General features: G+C 28.4%; 2 protein-coding genes across 4 annotated transcripts; one reads left to right on the top strand and one right to left on the bottom strand.

The window, feature by feature from the left end:
• Positions 1 to 2,352: 2,352 nt before the first annotated feature.
• On the top strand, positions 2,353 to 8,152 carry LOC122631531 (lipoamide acyltransferase component of branched-chain alpha-keto acid dehydrogenase complex, mitochondrial). 2 transcript variants are annotated; one of them, XM_043817321.1, is made up of 5 exons: positions 2,353 to 2,508; positions 3,459 to 3,583; positions 4,672 to 5,209; positions 5,450 to 5,777; positions 5,952 to 6,092. In XM_043817321.1, the coding sequence occupies exons 1-5, from the start codon at positions 2,467 to 2,469 to the stop codon at positions 5,960 to 5,962; spliced, it is 1,044 nt and encodes a 347-aa protein (XP_043673256.1). In that variant the 5' UTR covers positions 2,353 to 2,466; the 3' UTR covers positions 5,963 to 6,092. The 2 variants fall into 2 exon arrangements, with proteins under 2 accessions (XP_043673256.1, XP_043673255.1); XM_043817320.1 differs by having other exon boundaries at positions 2,354 to 2,508; positions 5,450 to 5,845; positions 5,952 to 8,152.
• A 343-nt stretch (positions 8,153 to 8,495) lies between these two features.
• Positions 8,496 to 15,052, bottom strand: LOC122631530 (protein lap1). 2 transcript variants are annotated; one of them, XM_043817318.1, is made up of 12 exons: positions 14,773 to 15,052; positions 14,412 to 14,674; positions 14,117 to 14,307; positions 13,843 to 13,978; positions 13,473 to 13,762; positions 12,688 to 13,399; positions 12,243 to 12,433; positions 12,056 to 12,169; positions 11,483 to 11,933; positions 10,592 to 11,394; positions 10,443 to 10,514; positions 8,496 to 10,262 (listed from the first exon to the last, which is right to left on the bottom strand). In XM_043817318.1, exons 3-12 carry the CDS (start codon positions 14,270 to 14,272, stop codon positions 10,086 to 10,088), a joined length of 3,102 nt encoding a protein of 1,033 aa, XP_043673253.1. In that variant the 5' UTR covers positions 14,273 to 14,307; positions 14,412 to 14,674; positions 14,773 to 15,052; the 3' UTR covers positions 8,496 to 10,085. The 2 variants fall into 2 exon arrangements, with proteins under 2 accessions (XP_043673253.1, XP_043673254.1); XM_043817319.1 differs by having other exon boundaries at positions 14,117 to 14,304.
• Positions 15,053 to 17,798: the final 2,746 nt, after the last annotated feature.

Here is a 17,798-nt window from a genome sequence, read left to right as displayed (position 1 = left end):
TCAAAACGATCGTGTTGTATTACAAAAAATTCATAAATAAGATTAATCATATTCGAATAATTCGCAAAGAAAAACGAATGATTCAACCAAACGAGTATAAGTAAACGAGGAAATAACGAACGAAACCATCGTGTTTCGTTTTATTATCGAAATACTTTACATTATTTTAAAGAAATTCTATTAAAATGTAATATAAAAGTACATACTCGAAAGTTTCGTTCGATCGTTTATGTGATAAATTCAATCTCGAAATACTTTTCCGAACTATCGGAAGACAGTGAAATCCTGATAGGAAAGAAAAGAGTGGTGTGAAAGTTCCTTTTTAATTAATTCGAATGTTAATTAATTCGAATGTTATCGGTTTTACGATATGTTCTAGAAATTTAATCTAAGCAATGTTGTAGATATTTAATCTATGTTAGATATACATATTCGAGTGATAATCTTGATAAATATTTATTTATTTATTTATTTATTTATTTATTTATTTATTTATACTTCTTTATACAGTTATTTTTATTTATTTATTTATATATTTATTTAATATTACAAAATATTTGTAATTTATACTGTGAGAGAAAAAGAAGAATAGAAATTATCGAAAAACGAGCAATACAAATCTCAAACGTTTTAGATGAGAGAAACAAATATTTATTTTCGAATAATCTTGCATCCGCAAGATTCTTTCTCTCTCTTTCTCTCTCTCACTCTCTCCATTGATCGTACCCATTCTTGTATTCTATTAATCACATTTATATATTCTTCGAAACAAGTCGGACAATTTTTCAAATGAACGTCTGTATTTACTCGTTCGTTTTATACCCAAATCGCATCGCACAATCGTCCATATTGATTTCTACATCTCGCTATATCTGTATATTGGAATTCTGCAATCTTGTCAATAAAAGAAAAGAAAAGAAAAAAAAATAAACAAAAATGGAAAAAATAAAATAAGAAGAGGAAGAAGAAAAGAATTAAGAAGTTATACGGTTACGTGTTTAATTGCGTGTATCGTGCAATAACTTTGCGGATTAGCACATTAGATTAAACACATAAGTCAGCTAATTAAGTAAAGAATGTTTAGATAGATAAAACACTTTGTTTCAAAGTTTTCACCTTTTTCGTTAAATATCTCTCAAAATAATTTCGTCGAGCTTTTGAATTTTATATTAATAATTTTTCTTGTCTCAATTTTGTCATCATCGCAAACATTTTTTCTTACATAACATAATAAAGAAATAATGATACCAACCTAAACAAATGAACAATTGAATGAATTATTTACTATTATTACAAGGAAATATCATTTAAGCATATTATTTATCGTCAATTATTAATATGATTCAAAATTAAAAGCAGGGAATTTAAGAGATTTTCAAATAAATGTTTAAACAATTTTAATATGACACATACATATGTATATATATGTTTGTATGTGTGTATATGTTCATCTTCGAAGACACAGGTAAGTAAAACTTACAAGACAAAATTCAAATTAAGGAAATTAATTAAATGAAAGTTCCTAAAAATGAAGATGAGGATGGAAGAAAACTTGTCTTCTCGATTTTAAAACAAAAACTTAGATGACTATTGGTATTATTTTATCGTGGAAATTTTATTTTATATATTTTATACACATACACACACACGCGCGCGCGTTTTTTGTGAAAAAGAAAGCCGATCGATAATACATTAATGCCTCGTCGTCGTCAATGTCGTAGTCGTCATTGTCGTCGTCGTCGTAATCGTCGTCAAAATGAAAAATCGTTATCACCGAACGTCTTCTTAAATAGATTTCACATCGGCGGGAATAAATGCGTCATTTACTGATATGTTTTGAAGAGAGGGGAGTAAAGTATTCATCGAGTTCATGTACGATCGTATATTTAAATATTTACATTCTTACATTTTAAGCAGTGGTGTTCATCATGCTCGATGCGTATACAGAAATCACAAACGATCGATTTATCATGAATGAAAATTTATGCGAAAAGAATATTATTGTCTATACTTTGAAATACTCAGAGATAAAAAAACAGAACATAAATTTAAATAAAAAATAAAAAGTTAAAATACATACTGCAATATGTTTTTTGATATAATTATTCATTTGTTGATAAAAAATTACGTGCATATAAAAATCTTATAGAATTAAAAAATAAGTTAAAATTCATATACATACATACACAGATTAATACATCAATGATAATCATTAATTATCTTTACGAGAAACATGTACAAACACTCTTTATCGTTGCGTAACATTATCATTATTTTTAAATATTCATTGAGTTTCGATATCGTAACGGTTCAAGATAATAATAACCAGCTAACTCAAAGCCTTTCATTGCTTCTAGATTTCAGTCGTTGTGAAACGATTCTACGGTTTTCCTCGTGCCTCTTAGTCGCGTAGTCTCTTCCGTTTTATTATTTTTTATCAAAATCAATCTCTCTTTCAAAATTGTGATGGCTTTCGCTTTACGAGTCGGCTCCTCCATTGTACGATCGGTAAAGTATAGATTTAACATTTCTACTTCGTCATCGCGAGTGACAAATATAATGTACGTGCATGCGTGTATATGTGAGAGAAAAAGAGAGAAAGAAAAAGTCAGATAGAAAAAGAAAAACAAAATATAATTGCAAAATTAAAAAATATTGTGAAAAACCACTCTGTGTTTTGCGGTTAAACTCTTTGTTTAATTGTGCGCGCGCGTGTGTGTGTGTGTGTAATGTTACTCAATGGCGGTCATTCACAACTTGATTTTTTTTATATTTTTCATTTTCCACATTCTCTATTTTCTTCTTTTTTTTATGCCACTTAGCCATAATCAATACAAAATTCAACGACCTTAATGCATTATGCAAGATCATTATATCTGCGTGTATAGTATAATCCAATAAAAGAGACGAGAGATGTAAAAACAACTTGTTGCCTTTAAAGCAAAAAAAGTTAATTCGAGTATGTTAATGTATGAAAATGATCTTTCGAGTGTGTTCGGTGGTGGTTTCCTTTCACCTTTTTATATTCTTCCGATCAAGTATACAGATATGGCTACGAGCCAAAAATCTTATCACGCACGAATTCCTTGCTTTAAAGTTTTCTTAATCCTCTCGAGAAAATCTGAAAAAAAAATATAAAAATCGCCAATATCTTTTTTTCATTCTCATTGATCCTTTTGTTATAGATCGAAATGATATTAAAAAAAAAAATAAATAAAAAATGAAACAATTAAAAATAATACGAAATATCATCTAGAAGTTAATGAATACATACAAGAATTTCGATAAATGTTATCGAAAAAAAATTCGATTTAAATAATATCGAATTGAATTAATTAAATGAATTAATATGTAATGACATTTCTACAAGTACTTTAAATCGATATAGATAGTCTGATATACATCGGAATATCCGAGACGAAAGAGAACATTTGTCTATCGAAAAACGTTTATTGCAGAGTAAAAACGGCTGTACGTTGAAGCGACGTTTCCTGTCGCTGAGCTCTCTTCGATCAGGTACCATTGTCCCATTTAAGTTATCGGACATCGGAGAAGGCATTCGAGATGTCACTGTGAAGGAATGGTGAGTAAAGTGTTATTCCAGTGATTTTATCCCACAAGATCGACGTTTTCTTTTCGTTTACTTATGATTTATCGAATTTCAAATGAAACGAGCAAACAATTTCAAAGTGCATTAATAATTAATTGAATAATGCGAAATATATCTTTATCGGTAAACAATCGATCTTAGAAAAAGATAGCTCTTTTCGATCATAAAAATTATCAATCTTTCGGAAGAAATTGACATTCCTCATATCGATCATTCGCATATATCCCACAAGTTTTTTCTTCTTTTTACTTATGATTCATCAAATTTCAAATGAAATGGGGAAATAATTTGGAAGTGGATTAATAATTAATTGAATAATATGAAATATCTTTCTATTAGTAATCAATCAATCTTAAAAGGAGATAGGTCTTTTCGTTCATAAAAATTGTCGATTCTTCGGAAGAAATTGGCATTCCTCGTATCAATCATTCGTAGGTATTCCACAAAATCGACGATTTCTTTTTATTTCCTTATTATTTATCGAATTCCAATTAAAATAAACAAGCAATTTGGAATTGATAAGATTGATAAAAAATGAACATCTTTTTGACATGAAAATAGTTAATTTCAAAAATCATTGTTAGCTATTGATTTTGAGATATAGTTCATTAATGATATAAGAGTAATTTCATGAATACATTATAAATTCGGAGTATAGAGAGCATTCGATACATGAATTCCGAGTCGTTGTTTCTCATATTTTGTTTATTGTCTCTGTATAGCTTGTTTAAAGTAAGCGTGATGTTCATTCAATGCTTGTTTTCACTATAACCATATTACTATCAGTCATTTATGCAAGTAATATACTTAAAAAATATTAGATAATAAATAAATTGTTTTGATAATAGATATATTCGTTTTTCTCATCCCAAAATTAAGTGGATTTGAGTATTAATATTAATGAAAGAATTTTTAAATAAATTTTGTCGTACAATACTAATCAATAAGATAATATAAAATATCTTTTTACCGATAATTAGTTAATCATCGATAGATATTTTATCATAAAAAATGTCGATCATACGAAAGAAATTGATATTTCTCGTATGGATGATCTGTAGGTTTGTAAAACCAGGTGATAGAGTGTCTCAATTTGATAACATCTGTGAGGTCCAAAGTGATAAAGCCTCAGTAACGATAACTAGTCGTTACGATGGTTTTATAAGAAAACTTTATTACAAAGTAGATGAGATCGCTTTTATTGGAAACCCTTTGGTAGACATCGAGCTCAACGAGGAAAATGTCGTCGAAAAGGAACAAGAAACGAAAACAGTGGAGACGAGGGAAGAGAATGAGAACAGGGAGTTAGAAAAAAGGGATGATAAAGCGATTTCAGAATATTCGAAGGATATCCATTCCGAAAAGATTCAAATCATTGCAACGCCAGCTGTCAGGAGACTGGCTACGGAGACCAATATTAATCTTGCCGACGTCATCGGCACTGGTAAAGATGGACGTATCCTCAAAGAAGACGTACTGGCACATCTTGAAAAATTCGATTCAAAAAAGAAAATTGAGGACGTTTCTCAGCAAACTGGGAAAACGATTCCGATAAAAAAATATTCCAAGCACATGTGGACAACCATGACACAATCCCTGGTATTGTTTTATTCTCAACTTCTATATTTTTTCTCTAGTTTTATTTTCTCTTTTTTGCATCTTCCTTAATCTCTTTTCTTCTACCTCTCTTGTCTTCTTTTTCTTCTAATTTTTGTTCTCCCTCTTTTGTGTCTTCGTTTTCCCTATTTTTCCTTCTCTCTCGCCAATCTTTTCTTTTCATCTTTTTTTTTCTCCCTTAATAATACAACGATAAAAATACAAATCTTTACGATTTTTCAGAGCATACCACACTTTGTCTATAGCGACGAATGTAATATTACTGAATTGATACGTTATCGAAACGAAGTGAAAGATTCACTCAAAGAACAGGGTATATCTTTGTCTCTAATGCCTTTTATGATAAAGGCTGCCTCGAAAGCTTTACAAGTGATTCCCGAATTAAACGGTTGGCTCGACGAAGGAAAACAATGCATACGAGTTTCTGAAAAACATAACATCGGTATAGCCATGGATACTCCGGAAGGTCTAATTGTTCCAAATATAAAGGACGTTCAGAATCTCGGTATTTTGTGTATCGCTAAAGAATTGAACAGACTTCAAGAACTCGGTAAGAAAGCATCGATTTCTTTGGCTGATTTATCCGACGCAACTTTCTCCTTATCCAACATTGGTGTGGTAAGTTTCGTTGGAAAAAAAGAAAGGAATTGTGCAATTTTTTTCTTGCATGTTCTTTTTTTTATTATCTACAATTCAAGGAACATTTTTTTCCATTTGTTCACAGATCGGAGGTAGTTATACAAAGCCAGTGATTCTCTCTCCACAAATAGCGATCGGAGCTTTCGGTAAAGTACAAAAGTTACCACGTTTCGATGAAAAAGATAACGTGATAGCAGCTAATATAATCGCTGTTAGTTGGGCTGCGGATCATCGAGTGATCGACGGTGTTACGATGGCAAAATATTCGAATTTGTGGAAATATTACGTGGAACATCCCATCGAATTAATGTTGGAATCATGAAATATATTTCATTATATTACGACAATGATAAACAAATTGACAGAACTACGTTGATCGCTTGACTAATAAACGAGAATCTCTAATAATAAATTTATTATGTATAATTTGATAATCCGATGATCTAGCTAAAAGTTATTTAGATTATCGCTTAGAAATTATTTACGACATATTGAAATAAATCAACTCTCTTTGTTTTTTTTTTTCTTTTTTTTTTTTACGTAAATATTTATTTCTTTATTTATTGCTGCACAACCAAATAGAATCTTTTTCGTACAGGTAAAATAGTTTTCTCAACATATTGAAAATGTTGCGCTCGGGTCGGTGTTCATTGGCTTGGATCGGCTTATGATGGACCGACCGAACGCTAACATTTTTTATTTTATTCTATTTTTATTATTATTTTTTTTATATATATATACATCGATCTATTACTAGTTATATCATGTATGTATATTTTGAAGTATGACAATCATATCAAACATGCACGCTAATAAAGTGGTGGTACTAATAGTCAATGCAAACAATTATAATTTTTTTCAATAACAACATAAGAATCAAGAACGTACCAATAATAATGTAAATAATATTACGTTAGATTAAAACACACTGACGAGGATCTAATAAAAATGAAATATGTTTTCACAAATAAAATAAAATCGTAATACGATATCGAAAGTATAAGGACGAGTACGACCACTTGATTGATTTCCCATTCGCTTGACATATTTATATATGTACATTTGCGCTAAATATTATCCCTTTTTTCAATCATACACTAACATTCAGTCATTTCATTTTGTCAAACACCACCTTAAAGTGTTTCGTCCAAAAGATAGTCAGTCTGTTTAATAGTTAGAATAGTAGAAAAAGTGTGTATATATATATAATATATTAATGGTCCAAATCCGTTTAATACTTAATATATGTTTTAGTGATTGTTATTAGCTCACTCTATTCTCTGTAAGATGTAGAACGAGAAACGTTTCCTCTCCCCCTATCCCCATTGCTTTTTATTAACTTAATTATATTGGTGGTCCTAAAAAAACAAACGTACAGAAAACATATCTGTTCGCGTTAATAATAATACTTAAGAATATAGAAAGAAAAAAATAAATGTTTATAGTGTCTATCACGTACAAAAAGTCACAAATTGAATTTGTACAAAGATACAAATAATAATAATAATAATAATAATAATAATAATAATAATAATAATAATAATAATAATAATAATAATAATAATAATAATAATAATAATATAGACGCGAATATAAAAAATGGTAGTATTTACGATGTAACAGTATCGCTTGTCACACTACTAGTTCGCGAATAAATGCACACATACGTAAAATGTGTAAATGTCATTGTCTGTTATGACTAGGTTTAGAATTTCTCTATGTAACACATAACATACATACATAAATGTGAATACAAAGCTGCTCTCATGCATACAAAAATAATAATATAACTATAAGTAAAGATAGACGATCTTAAGTAGTTCATTTTTTCTACAAGATTTTCACCTCTTGTTCATTAACTTCCACAAAAGTGTGTTGTATAATTTCAAAATTAGATATATTGCGCCCTTTTTAAGAATCATCGCAAAAAAATAATTATATTTGTGTCGGAAGTACGTAGATTAATCTGCCGCTTTTTCTTTTTTCTTTTTCCCTTTTTTTTAACATATTAACTTGTATATCGTTAAAGATTTGCACTGGAGTATCGTATATTACAACTTATCATATTATAGTTAAATATATTAAGTAACTACAAATATCTACACATTTAGAAATAAGAACTTCAGAAAAGATTTTCTCTGTCTCCCTGTTAGTTACTCTTTTTTTTTGAGTTATGTTAAGAAAGAAGGAACTGCTTTGAAATGATATACATATGTGTGTAAGTTCATCTTTGTAAAATCTGTACATTTAAGTGCAACTCTGTCAAATGCAATTCTTCTCCAAATGCATCTTGCATTTCTTTTGTATAATTTCTCTTCCTTGTGTAACTAACAATTCCTTATAAATTCAAGCAATATAGCATAACTGTTTAAGATACATAACAAATATCTTTTAGACAGTTGAATCTATTCAATTTGGTGAATGTAAATTTACATATATCTATGTAAACGTGATTATTATTTAAATGCAACAACACACCGTGCAAATTTAATTATATACTCGTGTTTCATTATAAATGCAGTAATCTAATCTAACATTGTATATGACATGATTTAATAAGATTAATATTAAATATACCAATTCCAAGAATCGATATAGTCGGATAGTTACATATATATATATATATATATATATATATATATATATATATATATATAACTCCAACTCAAAGTAAAATTAAAGTATGGATTGACAATATATGTGCGTGTGGATATTATTGCTTTCTTTAAAAATTCAAATTAAATTCAAATGACAATGAATTCCTAACTTTTCTACAGGTTTTTATTCTAATTCATTTTATTACGCAAAATTATATTAATTCGAGCTATTTGTTCCTTATACGATTTTAAATATTTCTTTATATGCTACTGTATACTTTTGTGGTAATTTTCTACTTGTCAATGCAACTTTATAGGAAAAAAAAAGAATACTGAAAATATAATAATATTATATCCTACTATCGACTTTTATAAAGCATAGTATCTAAAAGATATACATTTGTTTCTCAAAATCATGAGATAAATCACAACCATGATAATAAGTTCTTATTGTTAGTCTGTTAAATTATTATTTGTACCAAGTTAAGGGTAAATACTATAAAATTGTTAAATCACAAAGAAAATAACTGTATTTTGTAATGAGGAGCCTTTGTAAATAAGAGGCAAAAAATACAGCATATACATACTGCAAAGTAAATCAAATATACATATATACTATTGTGCGAAGAATCCAATCAGTCATAGATAATATAAAAATATTAATAACTTTGATGTGATCAATAATAATGAACTGAACTATATAAACATTTTTAATTAATACGGCACATAGAAGAATATCTTTTTCTTCTTTCTACACATTAACAAGGTTCCTACAGAAAAATATTATTTTATAGTTTTAATTATCCGTCACAAAATATACTTCTATATTCTTTGATAATTATGAGACTAATTTGCTTATAAATACAAATGAAAATATAATATAATAGAATTATTTGCATATTTGAAAATACACATACATATTTATCTTGTTCCAAAAGTTATTATACATTGTGATATAAATTTATAAAAGTTATAGAAAATATAAGATAATATTCGCGCGTATCACGAATTATCAAGAATATAGCAAATTATACATTTTGTAGATATAGATGTACTTGTCTGTAGAAACCCTGTTTATCTATAATTAATAAATCTTTTATATAATTTATATGCATAACATGTGTGTGTATTTATCTATATGTATGTGCATAATTAATAAATAATATTTTGTTTTCTGGCACATTATTAATTCTCGCAAAAGAGAACAAGTTGACATAATTCAACTGTTTAAACAACATCACAGAACTGCGTACAAATATGAAGTTCTGCTTTTTAGATAGTAAAGATTCAAGAAAGAACCTTGTCTAGTCTTCTATTAGTAAAAACACGTTTACACTGTAAGGACCAAATACTATATCTCATTCCATAAAAAATGTTAAAATTTTAAAAAATAACATATTCAGACATTATTATATAGATCACATTTTAGTTTGCCCAAGTATCTCCTCAAAAAGCTTAAAGTTATTGCATACTATAAGCATTTTAAGTACCAATTTACACATGGCATTCTTAGCAAACATACAACACTGGGATACAGTTACATTCATTAATAAATTTGGTTTTAGAACATCCAGGTGAAAACTTCTATGTAGATCGCTTTTAAAGAGATTTTTAATTTTTCATTATTGATGACGACTGATCATCATAGATACCACGGCACCAGTAGCTCGAAGAACGGCAACTGCATTATTATGATCAGATTTGGTGAAATCTATTCCATCAACTTCTAAAATTTTATCACCAGGTCTAAGAGTACCTTGAGCTGGGCCATCAGGATTTACTTTTGTCACAATAATACCCTGAGATGGGAGATTCATGTATGTTCCATGATCGTTTTGTTTATATTACTTTTGTTATATATATATATATATATATATATATATATATATATATATGAAAGTATGTATATGTACGAATAATTAAATTAAAACTTTAATTCATTATAACCATAGAAAATATTAATGTTTAATATAACTTACAGTTTCAGCTCCTGCTACACCACCAGCTATACTAAATCCAAGACCAGGATTTTTTCTTACTTGAACAGGCAACTACGAAAGAGTAAACATTATAATTTTTAACAAATTATATTATTGGAAACATTAGTACATATTGTAAATTAACATACCACATTTGCATTTTTATGAGGTCCAAACATCCATTTAAATCGTGGTCTTCTTTCTAATGTTAATGGTTCATTCAATATCTTATGTACTTTATTATCTAAATTATCTGTGTTATTCAAAGATTTGTTACTAGCTGAAAGTGACGTACTTCTGTCGGAGGCTATGTCATTCTCAACATCCACACAATTTGTAGTAGAAGAATCAGAATTGTGACAAATATCGTTTGTATTTGTTTCATTTTTTACTATATTTTCCATCTTATTATCATCTGTATTATCACATAGTATATTATTATTTGAAATATTGCCATTTGCTATTTTCTTCAATTGATTCAAAGTTTTTTCTTGTGAAGAAAGTGGACTCCTATACTTCTTTCCTGTAATAGGAGATGTAGGTATACTTAATACATTTAATGTTTTCGGCAAGTCGCATTCTTCCATAAGTGAATTTACACTTTTATTCAATGTATCATTGTTGCTATTAAAATTCATAGTATCCGAATGTTTTGTTCTTAGAACTGGAATTTTACTTGGTTTAAAAAATCGATCAGTCTCAATTGTTTGATCTAGATTTGTTGTCTCTGGTAATAATACAAGATCATTAGTATTAAGTGACAATTTTTTTTCATTATTAACCGAAGCATTACTCATTTCTTTATCGACAAATGTAGGATTCTTTATAGCTGTATGAACATATTCTTCTATCTTAACAGGTTCTACGTTTCCATTTGAGTGTTGAATATCATCAACATTGGACATATTAGATGTATTTTGTAAGTTTGTTACATGGTTCTCTTGTTGCAGTACTAAAAGAAATTCAAAATCATTTATATTTTAATTATTCTATCATTACCATAAAAAAAGATGTGTGTATATGTATATATCAAAACTTACTATTATTAAATTGTTGAAAAAGTGCAGCCTTTTTGGAGAATGCAGCTGCAATGTGATATGGTGGTGGAACTGGTGGAAATTCATTTGATCTTATTTGATCGTAACTTTTCCCATCAATAATAATTGAAGTATTATATGGTTCTATAAATTTATCAGATTCCACGATCTTTGCTATATTTGCTTTAGAGTACTCATCTGGCATCCAAGTAGAATTTACATAATCTGCTACTGTAGGTGTCTTGGCAAGGTAATCAGATGTAGGATTGCGTACATATTTTGCTTCTCGAATATCGGGACTTTTTTCTTTTGCAAGTACTGTTTTATTAGCCTCATCTGAAGATTCTTCTGAATTGGAGTGTTCTTTTTCCTGATGCATTATTGACCTTGCAGAACTATTAATCTTACAATCTTTTGGTAAATGATCAATTGTTGATACAGATAAAGATAAACTCTAAAAATTAAATAATATTTACATAAGAACGTTTCTACTTAAAAAATATGTTTAAAAATTTGTCATTGAATTTACATTAATTACTTAATTAATGTAAATAAAAACTTTGAATATGTAAATACCTTATTAGTAAAACCTTGTGAGAACGAAGTTCCAGATTTGGATGCATTTTCTAAAGTAGATGTAGCTTTTGTAATAATAGCTTCTTTAATCATTGTTTGCTGTTCTAAATTCATCTGAAATTGTAAATTTGTAATTATTTATTGTAGAATTTTGCTGCTTTATATAATATTTTCTAAACATACTTACTTTTTGGTCATGTGTAGTTTGATGATGTAAATTTCGAGCATGCCTGGCAAGATTACGCAATTCTTTAGGATAAGGAGTAGGTGCTCGATGAAGTTGATTGGGGACTTCAGATTCTACCTCAGCAGCAAAACATATTCTTTTCCCAGATCCAATTATCGAGCTTGAAATTGGTCCTACAGCTTGTGCCATTTCTAACAATAACAAATGTAAATGATCTATTATAACATTAATTTGTATTATAAAAAATGTGTAAATTTTACAAGCTAAAATATCAATTAAAGAATTTTAGTTTATTCTAATTTATTTCATTTATTATACTTTACCATTTCAGTCTTCATCTTGTTGATCATTATCCACTATAGCAGCAGTAATATTTACAATATTTATATAAGTTTACTCACTAAATGTACGCGTGTTACGTATTATAAAATGAGTCTAAACTTACGTTCAAGATCTTGACGTTGCTTTTGAGGTAACATGAAGCAACTTAATACCATCATATCTTCTTCACAATTAAATTCTTGTTGTAGTGGAACCAATGGTTGACTTTGATTATCACTCAACCATAATGCTTTTAAATTAGTTAAATTTAACATGGAGACGGGTAAAAATTTAATACAATTATTCACAAGATTAAGTACTCTTAACGAGGATAAATGGCCCATTTCTGGTGGTATACACGTAAGATTATTTGATCGTAAGGAAAGCAAAGATAACGCAGTACAACTTCCAATTTCTGGTGGTAAACATCGCAAATAGTTATTGTCTGCATTTAAACAATGCAATTTTCGTAAAAGTCCTATAGAAGACGGTAAATACTCAAGGAAATTCTTAGTGATTATAAGCTCTTCTAAGCTTGACATCTGACCAATGTCATTTGGCAGTGCATTTAATTGATTGTCATCAATTTTAAGTGTCACAATTGTACGTAAATAACACAATGTATCTGGAAGCTGATAAATTTCATTTGATGAGAGGTTCATTATTGATATATCTCTCCATCCTCGTATTTCTGATGGAATAAGATGTACTGCATTCATAGTGCAATCAAAATGATTTAAACGATATAGCTGCTCAATATTTGGAGATATACGTCGTATATCATTACCATCTATCCATAATTCAGTAAGATTGACAAGATCACCGACAACTTCAGGCTATAGACAAAATTAAAATTCAATAATTAAAAAAAACTTCATAACAATAATCATCCATTACTATTATACTTACTAATTCGGTGAAATCATTGTTACCAATATCAAGTCTTTGCAAATTTACCAAACGGCTCATGCTTTTGGGAAGTGTCATCATATTATTTTCTCGGAGTTCCAATGTTCTTAAAGCTGAAAGCCGTCCGAAATTAGCTGGAAGATATTCTATATATGCATCATTTATATATAGTTCCCGTAATCCAACAATGTGCGTAATAGCATCAGGAAATCTTTCAAAAGGATTAACACTGATATCTATAGAACGTAAATTCTTGCATTCTTTTATACTATCTGGTAACTCTTTTATACCTGAAAGAGAGAGAGAGAAATTAATGTATCTCATTTAATTTTATATATATTTTTAACAGGAATACTAAATATATACTAACTGTTTTTGCTTAAATCTAAATATTCAAGATTAATTAACGATGCTATGGCGGGTGGTAAAACAGTAACCTCATTATCGCTAAGGGAAAGTATTCTCAATTCATGGCACTGGAAGAGTGGTCTTGGAAGATCCTTTATCTGTAGAATATATTGTAATGTTTTATAAAATAATTAATCTATTATAAAAATTAAATTAAATTAGCAAGTAGAAAAATAATATCAAAATACAATGTTATTAATAATAATTAAATTTCGACAATATAATTATATATTTACCCTATTGGCATCAAGATATAATTTCTCCAATGTTCTCTCATAAATGAACACATCAGGTGGTACATCATAAAGATTACAGTGATTTAATTGTAATTCACAAATATCTTCTTCCTGTGCTCTCAGACATGCAGCGCACTGCCACCAGGCACTACCCATTTCATTAACTATATATGTTAGCCAATGTTACCCTGCTAATTATTTAATTAATAATAATTTGATAAGATTTAATAATATATTAATATCATGAATATGTTTTATAAAGGTTATTGAAATGAAAAAAGTATTGTAAAATTACCTGTTGTTTGTTAAATAAGCTTGAACATTTAACACACAGTACTTCAATGTTTATTTCCGTCAATTATAAACGTGCATGAAAAAATACGTTCGCATGGAAATCATTAAAATCATTCAGCCGTCATGGGGTCGACATATCGTTTTTTTCGAGATGGTCGTGAGAGATTTATGTTCCCTCGCACCATTGCGACTCGATGAAACGTAGCAAGATATCAAAGATCAGAAGATTCTTTGATTAAAAAAATATAACGATAATAATTGGCACTAAAGAAATGTCAAGAAATGGAGGTTATCGAATATTTCTTTTAAACTATCTATTCCCCCCCTACACCATAAACGTTTTAACATTTATTTATACCTACCATACTGACATTTGACAATTTCAAAGAAATTTAATGTAACGTAATATATTACAATATGATTTTACGATTGTAATAATTTGATACATTTGAATACATATAAAGTCTCAAACTTTTTATTTCACAAAAAAAATTTTTATCATAGTCATAGAACATTAGATAGAACAACCGAATCGAATGTTTTTTATCCGACTAGTATACGTACACACATCAAGTTATAAATCATTTGAAATATTTCACAGCATCATTCGTATATATTAAGGTTGTTCGTCACCTTTCGCTCGAAGCGTATGTGACTTCAGCGACAAGTATGGACAAAATATGAACTACAAGCATAACCGGGGAACATTCTTTACACCGTGTGCCAATCGTATCGATGAAAAAGCTTGCAAAAGTTATAACTCACGCGTGACCTAACAATCGAATTGGTGTACATTAGAAATTTTTGTACGTAATAAAAATAGTGGTATATTTGACGAAAGTAAAAAAACTACATGTTAGAACTTTGAAGATAGATTAATTGAAAAATCTTTGTAAATTGTAGAAATTTTATATTTTTTGTTTCTAATTAAACTTATACAGACAGCTTAACATTTAAGCAGCCATTAGCTCGATATTACTTACGATGGAACGCATAGTATATAAAATATGATATATATTATGGTAAAAAATATCTTATGTCTAGATCTCATGTAAATTTTGTTGCATATAGAGATCCATGGATTAACGATGATCCTATTCTTTTGTTATTATTTTTTTGAAATTAAATTAAATGTCAATCGCGTTCAATGCTTTTGGAAGAAAGCGCGAAAAATTAGTATTATAAAATCTATTTAATTGAAAAGTAATGAAGAATCTTGTCACATTTCGTCTAATCGAAAAATTTTATGTTTTTCCATATAAAAATTTAGGCTAGTATGTATTCATATGGTCGATATTTAATCGATAGTACCCCAAGGTTTATTTCTCATAATTATACACTTCATTATCATTTTTAGAATGCACACGTATTATGAATAAATCTATGTTTCTGTAAATGTAATTTTCAAATATCCATAACTCGATATATTCCGCAATTTATATCAAATTAATTATATCGAAAATGAAAAATTCTAATCTTTAATTTTCCTGTAACAGAATACAAGTGAAAAATATGATATTTAAGTGTGCTTATTTCATCGCCATGTGCATCTTTACTCGCTGCAGTTTCAGTAATCCCCACAATTGCATATCTTGTACGTTTCGTGACTATAACTTTAATAAAATTTAGATTTATAGAAATAAGAAATTAATAAAAAATGATTATGAAAAATAGAAGTATGAACTTAATTAAACTTAAAAAAAAGAAACAAATGTAAAATGTATATGACTCGATTTTAATAATAAAAATGCATAAAATATGAAATAATCCTATTTGCAAAATAGGATCGAAGACGGAAAATGACGTCGTCTTAGTTTTTCAAATCTACTGTATTAATCATCATAAAAATCATCATCATAAGAACACTTTGAGTGAGGATATAGTAAAATCAAAATATGACTAAAAATCATTCTTGAAAGGCTCAAAAATAACCTACAGTTACCATAGTTTATGGGAACCTCTTCGACATATAACTTCTTTGCTTTATACCTCAACCACTGCAACAGGGCATTCCAACAGTTAATAACAAAAAATTAGAATCGTCCCTGATTCTAAAATGTAAAAGGAAACCGGCAATTCAAATACAAAAAAAACGAGTTTTTTATATACTTTATTATTGCCTTTTGATCGAGAAATCGAAAAAGCATAAGGAGAGCAACATATATTAATATGTATATTAATTACTGAAAATCCTGCGCTAAAAATTGTTTAACTTATTTTAGAGTCTACAGACTGTGATTCTACGAATCTTTTTATTTTTTAGTAATAATTCTACTCAACTTTTCTCTTTTAAAAACAATCATTCTATTCGACTTTTTTTTTCAAAAACAATGACTCCATTAAGACTTTTTTTCATCGAAAAAATTGATTAAATATTTAATTAATTTTTATTTAAAAATATAATGGAAAATCCTTGAACGCTTTTTTTTAGAAGCGATTATTCTGATTATTATAAGAAAATCATGCGATTTCGCTTGTAATCCAAAGACTATCCATCGCATCTTCTTGCTCATTCTTTATTAGAACTTGTGAATATTCATGAATATCTATGTCAAAGTGCAAATAATTATAAATATGTATAAAACAAAAAAATTCTATTCTGATCTAATAAATCAAAAAGATAAGAATTCACGAGTAAATCTCCAAAGAAAAATTACTTGTGCTCACTCAATGCTTTTTATTAATTAATTACACCAAATTATCTGTGCTAATACAAAACGTACCCTCGACATGATTAACCGATCGAAAGGACTTAAAAATTCACTTACTACTTAAAAAGTTCTGCAATGGCTCCAAACACTCATGTAATGTAGGTCAAAATTGAGTGAAGTTGAAAATGAAGTAGGTCGACATGGAAATTAATTGAAATTGTTGTAGATTGAGTTTATCTTTAATGATGCACTGAATCTAATGCGCGATAATTATTCATTAATTGCGAGATGACACTCGACTTAATTCATAAAACTTTACTGTCCTGTGTAAATATAAACTATGTGATTGTTAAAAATCGTTTTTTTGAACAGTCGATTCGAATATACTTGTTATTTAAATCGTAAAACGCGGTCAGATTTAAATTAACGACCAAGCGCTACTTCCACTTCGCAATTTTTTACTTATTATTTTAGCGAAATAATAATCGATTCTTTCATTACTTCGCGCAATAAAGTTTCGAAACAGAAAAATAAAAACAAAATTATTATTCTTATGATAAGAAATCATTGAATATATCGAGTAAAAATTTAATATAAAAATTTACTTACTTTAAATCTTTGTTGATCCTTGAACAGTGTTTATTCTGCTTCAAGGTGATAAAGAATATTGACGAACATAAGAAATTATAGATAAGTTTCTTATCGTGTTCGACATTACCTCTACTTCGCAATTATAT

The sequence above is a fragment of the Vespula pensylvanica genome, chromosome 9 (genome assembly GCF_014466175.1).
Source record: "Vespula pensylvanica isolate Volc-1 chromosome 9, ASM1446617v1, whole genome shotgun sequence".
NCBI classification, from domain to species: Eukaryota; Metazoa; Arthropoda; class Insecta; order Hymenoptera; family Vespidae; genus Vespula; species Vespula pensylvanica.
Note: the sequence above shows the minus strand (reverse complement) of the source record. Positions and strands in the feature narration are given on the sequence as shown.

Excerpts from the sequence above, each read along its gene's own strand:
- LOC122631531 (XM_043817320.1), top strand. The coding sequence starts at position 2,467 with ATGGCTTTCGCTTTACGAGTCGGCTCCTCCATTGTACGATCG. Across the intron at positions 3,584-4,671 it reads GATGTCACTGTGAAGGAATG|GTTTGTAAAACCAGGTGATA; the intron begins GTGAGTAAAGTG and ends GATGATCTGTAG. Across the intron at positions 5,210-5,449 it reads CAACCATGACACAATCCCTG|AGCATACCACACTTTGTCTA; the intron begins GTATTGTTTTAT and ends ACGATTTTTCAG.
- LOC122631530 (XM_043817318.1), bottom strand. The coding sequence starts at position 14,272 with ATGGGTAGTGCCTGGTGGCAGTGCGCTGCATGTCTGAGAGCACAGGAA. Across the intron at positions 13,400-13,472 it reads ACAATGATTTCACCGAATTA|CCTGAAGTTGTCGGTGATCT; the intron begins GTAAGTATAATA and ends TTTTGTCTATAG. Across the intron at positions 10,263-10,442 it reads GTGTAGCAGGAGCTGAAACT|GGTATTATTGTGACAAAAGT; the intron begins GTAAGTTATATT and ends CTCCCATCTCAG.